General features: G+C 39.8%; 1 protein-coding gene across 1 annotated transcript; it reads right to left on the minus strand.

The window, feature by feature from the left end:
• Nucleotides 1–651: 651 nt before the first annotated feature.
• On the minus strand, nucleotides 652–3,650 carry LOC137619856 (uncharacterized). Its single transcript, XM_068350146.1, has 3 exons — nucleotides 3,537–3,650; nucleotides 1,788–2,187; nucleotides 652–764 (listed from the first exon to the last, which is right to left on the minus strand). The coding sequence occupies exons 1-3, from the start codon at nucleotides 3,648–3,650 to the stop codon at nucleotides 652–654; spliced, it is 627 nt and encodes a 208-aa protein (XP_068206247.1).
• Nucleotides 3,651–12,500: the final 8,850 nt, after the last annotated feature.

Here is a 12,500-nt window from a genome sequence, read left to right on the forward strand (position 1 = left end):
TCCTAATGAGCCAGTCCCCATCTCCCATCCTCCATTGCTAGACCCGCCAACCCTTCTACTTGCTTTAGCCCTGCCAGCCAAATTCCACACATGTCCTCCACCACTCAGTCCAGCAAATCATATTGTATCAAGACAACAAGAAATCTTCAAGATCCGCAAGAGGGCCAGAGACGCTCAAGTGTGCCAAGCAGAATGTATGGTCATACGTAGTAGGGTCGACCTAAAGGCCGGGGAAATAGGGAACAGTCTCGCTGTGCCAGTTCCACTTGTTGAAAATGGAAGGGGGGATCCAGTAAATCTTCTTAGAATAATCATGGACAGAAATGAAAATGACTTATACACTATGAGGGTAAAGGCGGGATACTAATGATTAAATTCACTAGGATTGAATTTAACTTGTGCCCCCAACGATTGTTGAGTATTGATGAAATCAACCAAGAACAGCAAGCATCTCTTCGTGAAGCAATGAAGAAAGGTCCCTGAGGTGGCCAAGGACACCTACACTGGAATTGTGCAAGTCCCGGTTAAAAAAAAGAAAAAAAAAGTGCAGTACCAACTATTGTGCAAGTCGTGGTTAAAAAAAAAAAAAATACCAACTATTTCATCCAGTAAATGTATATCATTTAATTGGTTCTACGAGTTGCACCACATCTACTCTGTTTTTGTTCTACTGATCTTTAGCCCTCTGCTCTCCAATTCCTCTCTCCATCTCTCCAGCTTCCTGTCAAATCCTTCTGTTGTTTCATCACACAAAATTATATCATCTGCAAAGAGCATGGTCCACTGTGACTGTTCCCCCACTCTTTCAGTAATTACATCCATTACTATATTAAACAAGTAGGGGCTTAATGACGATCGCTGGTGTACCCAACCCCCACTTCAAACCTCTCGGTAAAACCAACACTTGTTCTTATTTGTGTGACTGCTCCTTCACACATATCTCTGACCAGTCTAATATATTTCTTTGGTGTTCCCCTGTCTCAAACATATCCAAATCTCCTGCCGTGGAACTCTATCATAAACCTTCTCCAAGTCAATAAATATTATATGTAATTCCTTTTGGCCTTTTCCATATTTTTCCATCAACTGCCTTAGTGCAAACATTGCATCCGTTGTGCTTATGCCTGGCATAAATCCAAACTGCTCTTCTCCAATCTTGGTCCCTTCCCTTATCCTACGCTCTATTATTCTTCCCCAAAGCTTCATAGTATGTGGGAGAAGTTTGATTGCTCTATAAGTATTACAATTTTGTACATCCCCTTTTTTTTTTAATATGGGTATTAAAAAGCTATTCCTCCACATTCTGGGCCTCTTTTCTTTCCGGTGTATCTGTTTCATCAGATCCCAGAGTATATCCACTCCAAATTCCCCCAAGCATTTCCAGACTTCCACTGGGATCTCATCAGGTCCCGTAGCTTTTCAATTTTTCTTCTCTATTCATATCTCTTACCATTCTTAAATTTGTATTTCCATCTGCAATTATAGATCTCGGATTTTCATCAATTAGAAGTTTTTCAAAATATTACTTCCACCTTCCTTTTACATCCCTTGAGCTACACATTATGACTCCAACCTCATTCTTTATCTGCTTAACGTGGGTAATATCTTTGGTCGCTTTATTTATTCCTTTAGGAATTTTGCAAATCTTCTTTTGACCCTTCTTTGTGTCCAAATCTTCATATACATTGTCCAATGCTTGTTGTTTTGACTGTGCCACTGCCACTTTTGCTTCTTTCTTTGCTAATCTACTTTTTTCCTTATCTTCTTCAGTGCCTGATTCATCATACCTTTTCTTTGCAGAGTTTCTTTGTCTCTTGGCCCTTTTCCTGTTGACATCCCTAAAACTTCTCTGCCAACTCTTTTCAGCATACTGCTGTTTCGTTCCCACCACTCATCCACATCCTCATAATTCCAGGTGCCAAGCTCGACTAAAATCCTCTCTATGAATCTATCCCTATATTCTGGTTCTTTCAGCTTCCACCATCTTATCTTTGGAATCATTTCTTGCCTACCTCTTATTGTTCTCTTCCTAGCCCAGTATACTGTCAAGAGTCTATGCTGGGGAGTTACAGCTTCTCTTAGGAATATTTTACAGTTTCTTTTCTCTTTTAAATACACCCTTCTACCTAATGCAAAATCAATTTGGGATTCTTGCCCACCACTTTTATATGTTTTAAGATACTTTGGCTGTTTTTCAAAGAAAGTGTTGATTACTGCCATATCAAAGGCTACAGCAAAGTCCATAAACCTTTCACCATCTTGATTCCGATCTCCCTTAGCCCATTATCCATGTATTCTTTCTAGGCCCTGGCTATTTCTCCCTACATGACCATTTAGATCTCCTATCATTAACAGTTCTCCACTTGTTATGTTAGCTGTCTCCAAAACTCATCTTTTTCCTCTTCTGGAGAACCTGTCTGAGGTTCATACACACTGATAACATTTAGTATTTCTCCATTCTATTCTAGCTTCATACACATTATTCTATCATTTAGTCTTTTCACCTCCAAAACACAACTCTTGAGCTTTCCAGTTAGTATGATTCCAACTCCATTCCTTCCTCACTCTGTGCATCCAATATAAAAAAATTTATTCCCTGCTCCAATCTCTTTGGCTTTATTTCCCTTCCATCTTGTCTCCTGCACACACAAAATCTGGACTTTCCTCCTCTCCATCATATCGGCAACTTCTCTTCCACCTCCTTTTATGGCTCCAACGTTCAAGGTGCCAATTCTAATAGATTTTGGGGCTCACTTCTTTAACTGCATTCGTCCACTTTGTAGTAGCCCTTGCCTATTACTTGCAGAGTTAGGGCGAATTATCTGCGCGTCACTTACAGGGTACGCTCTAGCGGCCATCGGTTCATCTACAACGGCTTCCATTTCATGGGTTTTGGCGGGGATTTTCACAACCGGATGCCCTTCCGGACAATAATCCTCCCTATTTATCCGGGCTTTGGTGTGTGTGTGTGTGAGTGTATACACACAAGCACACATATATATATATATATATATATATATATATATATATATATATATATTTATATGTATATATATATATATATATATATATATATATATATATATATATATATATATATATATATATATATATATATTTATATGTATATATATATATATATATATATATATATATATATATATATATATATATATATATATATATATATATATATATATAAATATTTTTACATGTTAAGCTGCAAAAATAAATGGAAAATCAGGATGCTATAAGCATAGGGGTTGTGACAGGGAAAATAGTCCATTGAGAAAAGGAAACAAGATAAAATGAAATATTTCAAGAACAGTAACAACATTGAAATAAATATTTTCAATATAATCTATAAAAAGCCTTAGCAAAAAAGAAGAAGACCATGGTACAGAAGCTAAGTCTCTACTCAAGACTAGAGAACAATGGTTTGATTTTGGAGTATCCTTCTCCTAGAAGAGCAGCTTACCATAACTAAAAAGTCCATTTTACCCTTACCAAGAGGGAAGTGGCCATTGAACCATTACAGTGCAGTTGTTGTAAATATGTAGAACATCTAATGCTGCCGTTTCTAGTCCGCTGTAGGACAAAGGCCTCAGACTTGTCATTATTCTTGTCTCTGGTTCGGTCAGTTTCTTCATTATCCTGGACACCTGTAGTCCGGCCGCATGAAAATAAATTTTTCATCTCGTATTCATCTAGAGCATGCATATAACAATATCTTAGTGGGTGCAGAAATGTCACCTTTCAGAAAATTGAGAAAAATTAGAAAATCCGAAATGGCCTCTGTGAAATCAGAAAAATCTGTGAAACGCCATATCTTCATAAGTAATTATGAGGGAATGTTAAGTAATTTATCTTTCTCCGTGGTTTTATGGTACCAGGAGCACGACATGACGGTTATTTTGAGGGTAAAATTAAGATTAAGCCTTAAAAGTTCCAAATGGTGGCTCAAAATTATATTTTTACTTATAAAGGTCAAAACTAAGTTAAATAAGATAAATATGACCACTCTTAACTGTATCACAGGATATATATCTGCATAATTGCATTCATTACACATGTCTGTTTTCAGGTTCAAATAAGTGTAAGTATACCTTCATTTATGTGCATTTCCTAATATTATTTATATATCATTAAAATGTATATGACAATCGTATGGACATCCACAATAACTCAAATTTCATCAGCACTATATTCATTACAGTGTCATTAATGTTTATAATTCAATCACTGTCTTCTGCATTCTCAACGTCTTTATCTTTGTTCATTTTGGCATTCATGTCGACTGACACGAAGAGAATAATGTATATGGAATGATGGGACTGCTAAAGCTCCTTCTTTGAGTTTTGCATGGGATCTGGCTTTGACACGACCATCATATGAGTTTGAGTGCATCGAGAGGAGCCAACAGGGTTTATGGCGGGACAGTAATAGAGAGTAGCTGAGAGCGTATATATATATATATATATATATATATATATATATATATATATATATATATATATATATATATATTCATATACATATATATATATATATATATATATATATATATATATATATAAATATATATATATATATATATATATATATATATATATATATATATATATATATATATATAAATATATATATATATATATATATATATATATATATATATATATATATATATATATATATATATATATATGAATATAAATATATATATATATATATATATATATATATATATATATATATATATATATATATATATATATATATTTATATATATATATATACAGATATATATATATATATATATATATATATATATATATATATATCTTAGGATTTATATTCGAAGGAATATGTTCTATTATAGCAGACGCGAACATATCCAATGAAAATGAAGAGAGAGAGAGAGAGAGAGAGAGAGAGAGAGAGAGAGAGAGAGAGAGAGAGAGAGAGAGAGAGAGAGAGAGAGAGAGAGAGAGAGAGGAGTGAGTTGATACTGCACCTCTTAATATCTTGGTTCATTTCTTCAAACTTTCAACGGCCAATATCCTGTCTCCTGCCCCTTGGTCTTAATTAGATATGGATAAAGAAAGAGAGAGAGAGAGAGAGAGAGAGAGAGAGAGAGAGAGAGAGAGAGAGAGAGAGAGAGAGAGAGAGAGGGGGGGGGCGATCAGCCTATATGGGAAAAAACTGAACTCCTGAACTAGAAATTGAAAGAAACCGAATGTATACCGAAAATATAAAATATTCCAGGGAGAAACTATACTCAATTTGGTCGGAATTATTTTGTCCTAATACCATCATTGTCTAAATATTTACTAAGCAATGTTAATCGAAACTTATTTAATAACCTAAATTTCTCCCTCAGGTGTATGTTTTGTCAATGAATAATGTTAACGAATAAATCTGCTATAAAATATTGTGATCGTAAGTTTAAATTCAAAATATAATAACAACACCCACCAAAGTCAAGGAGAGAAATTTGTTTTTGAATAAACGCTACATAAATGTGTAACTTTTCACATATTTTAACACAAATTGGGATAAATTACTATATGTTTTTATTAACTTTGTTTGAATGCTAGAACCTACTAAACACGTGAAATTAATAAAACTCGCAGTTGGTGAAAATTGCGGGGAGGTAAAAGAAGCATTTTAGTGTCAAACACCGAAGCGGGGATGAAGGAAGGAGGGGTTATCGTGGTTGAAACTCGGCGGTGAAATTATGAATTTGTTTAATTGCGATTTGTAGCACTATAGTATTTTCTTACCAAACATATTGCTATTGATAAAATCTAAACCTTTTACGAAAAAAAATAGCAAACCCTTTATGCCGATTAAAAACATTTATAATATCTTCTTTTAAGTTTTTGTATCTTAATTATATTTCATTGCATGCGTTTAACAAGGTTTAATATGTGAATCCTGTCTATTTGTTTGTCTGCCTTTATTCATATCTTCCTCTATGTCAGTGTTGGTAATGTTTGAAAGTTAAAATCCCCATACCTTAATGATTGAATATCCAAAAGAGAAAAACATCAGTTCGTATAAAATCCCGAAAGCTCTGAACAGTACGACAAAATACAAACAAGCCACTCACGATGTTGACCAACTGCACCAGTTGCATTCGTCCGAATAATCCTGAAATAATGAAAAATGCATACAAACATCATCGTGCGTTTCAAATTAGAAAATGTGCACGTACATACATAAGATATAATACGCCCTTTCAGGGCTAACTTGATGCCCTTGATTAAATAGAATAGAAAAATATAATATTCTTTTAAAAACTATTTCAAGAGATTTTAATAGTAGTTAATGATTATATATAAATAGAAATATATTTTTGGGCTCAGGCCATGTCGTCCTGATGGAAGTTCCTATAAGGTAGCTTTCTAGGGTATATTTGACTACAGTGATATTCCCAGAGAATTTTACTGTAAGGTATCCAGAATTCTAACTCCTGGAGCAAATATCCCTAAATAATCTCACAGAGATATCGCATAATATCAGAGGACGTATTCTTGACACGTCACATAGCTATCTTCGCCCCGAACAGTATTAACACTTCGAGGGGGAATAGTGACAAGAATCTGAAACGAGAAGGAAAAGAGAGCCGCTCATAAGGCATCTCTCCTATTCTGTTTCCAGTGTGTATCTGATGAAGGCGGTAGCGCCCTCTTTATTCCTTTTTCGTGTAGCTCAACTACTCGGTGTTTTACCTGTGTTCTCTCGTTATTTTGGATTTAATTTAACATTTTGATGACTTCTCCGGCCTCTTCTGCCTCTAGGAAGTTGAGTATTATCTTTACTATGTATAAATGTAGGCTCTTGTCATTTTGAATTAAACCAAAAGTGATTTTAACGTAAACAAGAGCTGTTGCCTACCGGAGGCATCCTGGATGCTATCGCTCGCTGTTACGGGTCAGTTAGTTAGCTAGAGCGACGTTCCCGGTTTGTTACGCTTTAATAATTTTGCTATTTAGCCACTCTAGAAATGCTTATATTGTTCGGTCAGTGTTAGCTCGGTGAATTTGACACGGGTCGAGGTACCGATCCTGCCTTTCGTGAGGCTCGTAGCCTAGACGTCTGGCACTAGTACTTTCATGCATGGTATAAGTTTTTCCGAGTGTTATTTTATTGAAGCTATAGGCAAATATTTTATACATGTAAGATATTGTTGAATTTTTTTTTCCAAGATTGTATACGAGAGAGTTTCGGTGATTTAGGTAATCGATTCTCATCTTACCTAGTCTAGTATTCTAGGTACAGTAGTATACTTAAGCACATCCCCGATTGTTCATTTTCTCCTCCGGAGGCTAAGTTCAATCCCTCTCTCCCTCTGTAAGCCTTCGGCTTAATCCTGGTGGTTCTATCTGTATAATAATTCAGGTATAACTATTCTAGGATATGTCTGTCCTGACCTGATAACCAGTGACTGGTTTTTTGGGTTAGGACAGAACATCAGAGTTTCTAGTCTGTGGTCTGCTTCTTCCTAGCATAGAGAAAGAGTCTCCTTTGCTAGGTTAGGGGCGGACACAGGAAGCTTTGCTTCCCTAGTCCATGTTGGAAAGATTCTGTACGAGATGATTCCTTCCTCTAGTAGACTAGCAGACTGTCCTGTGTTGTTTTTCTCGGGCTGGAGAATGAGTTTTCTCTGTTGCCTGGCGAAATAACTTCACCTAACTTTGTTCTGGTTGGGAGGAGGTTAGCAAGTATTGCCAATCTTCCTCCCTAATAGACAACTCTTGGTTAGGATGAGCTTCCCTAACGGCTGAGTGTGTCTCCTGCTAGAACGAAGTCTATAGGACCCTTATCCCTTCCACACCTCTCTTTCTTTCCTTTTCTTTTAGCCGTAGTCCTACTTCCGTACCTAGTATAGGTTAGGATGGAGGACAGGCTCAGCTCTCTGCCGGCCGGCACTACGTGTTGGCCGGCAGAGACCCTTTATTCTTTGCAAAGTGAACCCCAGACCTCCCTTGGTCTCCGTTCCATGTCCGTCGGTAGAGCCCGGTAGACTATGGATTCTTTGAAAGCCTGAATGTTACATTCTCCCCTTCCATATGTTCACTCTTTCTGGATGGAAGGTCGTATGGCATGCCTCCCTATAACCTTACATCCAAACTTTTTCTCTGACTATTGTGTTGCACCCCTATCCCGGCTGCCGGCTTGACAGCCGACAGCCGGGAAGGTAGAGGTTCTCTGATTCTTGGCTACTGTCGGCATCATGGTTTTTTTACCTTTTCCGGCCGGCAGTGGAATCACAGCCCGAATTCGCTGGCCGCTAGGATTAGCGGCCGGCAGCCGGGTTTTAGTGTTTTCAGCCGTCGGCTGGCAATGATTGCCGGCCGGCACACAGTAGCGAATCAGTGGGCTGACGCCTATTAGTTAAAGATAGTATGTATTTGATCTATAAAGGGGTAGTTGCCAGCCGGCACGTGCCGGCGTACCGGCTCGTGCTGGCTGGCACAATAACATGCGATGTACAGTAGTTGCTATATTCGTAGTGTAGTACACACTGCATTGGTAGAAACTGCTGTACAGAGTTTGTGATAACACTAATGTGCTTCATCATACTTAATGTTATCTTGTACAGCCTTTTTTTGAGACCGTACTTTATATAGAAAGTGAGTTCTTTCTGTATTCTTCAATCCCATATATTAAAACTACACATTAAATTTCCGTTTAGGAATTTACATAAGGTATTCTAGTATAGAATTAACCTTAGTTTTAATATTTTGGGAGGTTACAGCAATTGACTGAACAGGAAATACAAATATGTGTCTTTCCTTCTTTCTTTTATAGCTTTTCTATATAAGCTAAATGTTTCAATATAAGTGAAAAGCCTTCACTTGATACTCATGGATTTTTCTTCTCTTTACAGGACGACCATCCGAAGTGCGGGAGTTTGTTCTGTAATGTGCGCAGTAAGAACTTCTGTGGATATCATTATTGCAGGAGGCACGCAGCATGCACAGCCTCCAGAGCTGTTCTCCGGTATTGGGACCCTCAGGTTTGTACAGTTTTTCTAACCTGATTACCTAGGCTTTTGACGACCCTAAGTCAGCGGAGTCAAGGGATGCTGCCAGGGAAACGTTATGATCCTGGGTGAGGGGTTTTCAGAAAAACATCTCAGGTCCCTACCTTCCAAATGAGAAGATGAGGGCCTACCTTTTCCCTAAAGCATCGGCTGATTCAATCATCCCCCAGCCTCAGGTGGAGATACCAATTGCCCTGAATCCGGTAGATTCTGAAGTCTCAGCCGCCCTTCAAGACATCCAAGTGGACGATAGGATATCAGAGGTGTCGGATTCTACTGAGAAGGACCTTCTAGGAGAAGGTCAGGAGGAGGAGCTGTTTCAGACTCCTCAAGTAGAAGAGCAAGAAATCGACGAAGTGTCATTTACGTCGGTTCCGGACCCAGAACCGGTTCCTTTTACATTGTGTGCTATCCCAGATGAACTGGGAAGGACTCTTTCTTCCATTGTTGAGTTGATCCAACAAATTCAAAGGAAGAATGATGAGAAGGAAGCTGCAATGAAACTGGAGTTACGTAGACTTGCAGCATCACGTGGGCCCCAGAAGCGGCTCACCATGAAGGATCTTCCCTTGTGCTCGAATACCAATCCTTGGAGGTATGCCGAACACATGCCAATGACAACCGGGGAGATCGTGATCTCAGAAAAGTTGGGAGAAATTCCCCTGGAAGAAGTGGAATTTTGGCCCAACAAAGATTTTTATCCGGACTGCTATGCCTGTCTCAGGAAGGAGCCAGCCTTAAAGGAGGAGACGGAGCCGGAGGTCATAGTTTTTTACCATAGTAAAGCTCAGACGTTACTATCGAGCTCGATGAAAGAGAGGGGCTTCACTAACTCAAAGGTGCCCGCCTTGAGTAGAAGCTTCCCTCCTTTGTGGCCTCTCCTACCAGAGCCTTTCCCTTCTTGGAAAAGGGGTATAAGGCTGCCTTAAATGCGGTGAAGGCAGGGAAACCATGCCCCTCCTTGGAGGAGTGCAAGCCGTTATCTCTGACCTTGCCCTTGGACCAAGAAGACTGGAAGGACGTACACTTTACCTTCTCAGTCGGGAAACTAGAAGCTGATATTGCTGAACGCCAGTTCGGTGAGGCGCTTCCAAAACTGTCGGAGGCTCTCTTGCGTAGAGAGCAAGAGACAAAGGAAAGGCATCGATGTCGTTGCAAACAACACTAGAAACGATGGTAAGTGACCCCAAGAACCAGGACATGTTCATGGCTGTAGCCAAAACCCATCTGGCCACAGTTATGAAGGATTTCTATAGCTTTATTAAAGCTAGGAGAGCCTGTAGAGAGTTCGTGTTCGCCTCGGTTGCGGTGAGGCACGAACCGTGGAAACTGATCTCCTCTCGTATTTGGGGTAAAGACCTCTTTCCCAATGAAGTGGTTAAAGAGGTAGTAGACAAAAGGCCTAGGCCATCCTCTCGGCCGGCTAAGCCCTACCGACAGCAACATCAACAAAAACTTCCTGTGACCGCGGTGCCTCAGACGGTGGCACAACCTCCAACCACGTACCAGCTGGTACCTCAACAAACAGCGACACTGTTGCCAGTTCTTAACCCAGCCTTCGAAAGGCAGACTTCTTCCTTTCGTTGGAGAGCCAGAGGAACAGCCAGAGGTTCTTCTAGACGCCCTTCAAGAGGAAGGGGATCCAGGGGAGGACGCGGTCAAGGAGGCAAGGCCTCAGGTCCACAACAGCAGAAGTAGATACTTCCAGTAGGAGGGAGATTACAGCTTTTTAGGGATCGCTGGACCTTCGATCCCTGGGCCCACAGCCTAAATATGAATAGACTAGGTTGGAGCTGGAGCAGTCCTCCACCTCAATTTCCTCAATTCTTCCAACACTAAACCCCCGCTCTGGAAGAATAAGTCCGAGAGTTCTTAGTCAAAAGAGTAATCCGGAAGTCTAAGTCCATCAAATTCCAAGGAAGGCTGTTTTGTGTTCCAAAGGAGGACTCAGAAAAACTCAGAGTCATTTTGGGCATATGCTGTGTCTATAGACTTGTTTGACGCTTATTGGCACGTTCCAATTATTCGTCACCTCTCCCCCTACCTAGGCTTCATTTTACTTTGATAACTTTACGCCTTCAGAACCATGCCTTTCGGGCTAAAACATAGCCCCAAGGATTTTCACGAAGCAGCATCTAGGACAGTATGCATGCAAGCTTCTAAGATAGTGATCCAGTTCCTGGAACATCTGGGATTCAAGATCAACATAAAAAAGTCTCGTCTTTCTCTAGCTCAAAAATTTCGGAGGTTGAGAATCCACTGGAATTTGAAGTCACATCGGCTTTCCATTCCTAGTAAGAAGAGGAAAGAAATAGCAGAATCTGTCAAGAGACTATTGAAATCCAAACGGATATCAAGACGCGAACAGGAGAGAGTGCTGGGCTCTCTACAGTTTGCTTTGATAACATATCCAGTGCTAAGAGCACAGCATAAGGATGCAACAGGAGGCTGGAGAAAATATGCATCAAACGCGAAGAAATAGCACCTGTCAGCAGTTCACATTCAAGAGTTCCGCAATGTGACAGCGGACGCTCTATCTAGGTTTACACCTATAGAGTCAGAATGGTCCCTTGAAGCAGGATCATTCTCCTTCATCTCGAGTCAAGTCCCAGAGCTGCAGATAGGCCTCTTTCCGACGAAAGACAACAAGAAAATAGTTCGTTACGTGTCGCCTTACGAGGATCCGTTAGCGGAGGCAGTGGACGCTATGTCCCTGGGCTGGATCAGATGGTCCTGTATCTATCTGTTCCCCCCGCACACCTCCTTTTGAAGGTCCTCGATATGCTGAGATCCTTCAAAGGGAAAGCTGCAATAGTGGCCCACAAGTGGCCAAATAGCGTGTGGTTCCTTCTGGCATTGGAACTACGATTAAAATTTGTTCCGCTACCGGATCCATCCCTGTCTCAGCGAGTACAGAAGTCGACTGTCTTCGCTCAATCACAGAAAACACGGAACCTACATCTCATGATTTTCTCTCCTTAACGATGAGAAAAAGAATCGGTGTTTAAAAGTCGGTTTAGACTTTTGGAGGAAACCAGACGACATTATGAGGCTTCAGGGAAGAAATAGCTATCCTTTGTCAAGGTGAAGAAACTGAAAGAAATCCCGACAGATTCCTATTTATCATTCTTCATTCTCCTTCATGAGCAAGGTTTAGCAGCCTACACAATTCTATTGTTCAAGCCTGCCTTGACAAATCAGATACCATATACCTTACAGGTCAACCTTTCTAACGACGTTCTTAATGAACTAGCCCTTCAGCGCTCCCAAAGACCATTTGCTTGGTCATTAGATATGATTCTTCATTGTGTATAAATAATGAACAATGAGGAATGGGCTTAGAAGGTTTTAAATTTAAGTCATATTTCTGTTTGTACTCGCCTTGGGGGCCAGAGTTAGTGAATAGTGGCTCTCTCTACAGAGGAATGCCGCGTCCAGTTCTTGGAGG

The sequence above is a fragment of the Palaemon carinicauda genome, chromosome 26 (assembly GCF_036898095.1).
Source record: "Palaemon carinicauda isolate YSFRI2023 chromosome 26, ASM3689809v2, whole genome shotgun sequence".
Lineage (NCBI taxonomy): Eukaryota > Metazoa > Arthropoda > Malacostraca > Decapoda > Palaemonidae > Palaemon > Palaemon carinicauda.

What these genes read in the sequence shown, in the direction of transcription:
- LOC137619856 (XM_068350146.1), bottom strand. Translation starts at nt 3,650, where the DNA reads ATGAAGAAACTGACCGAACCAGAGACAAGAATAATGACAAGTCTGAGG. An exon ending in ATATTTACAACAACTGCACT is followed by an intron (nt 2,188 to 3,536) that starts GTAATGGTTCAA and finishes TTTGAAAAACAG; the next exon opens with CCAAAGTATCTTAAAACATA. An exon ending in AGAAACTCTGCAAAGAAAAG is followed by an intron (nt 765 to 1,787) that starts GTATGATGAATC and finishes TGCTCTTTGCAG; the next exon opens with ATGATATAATTTTGTGTGAT.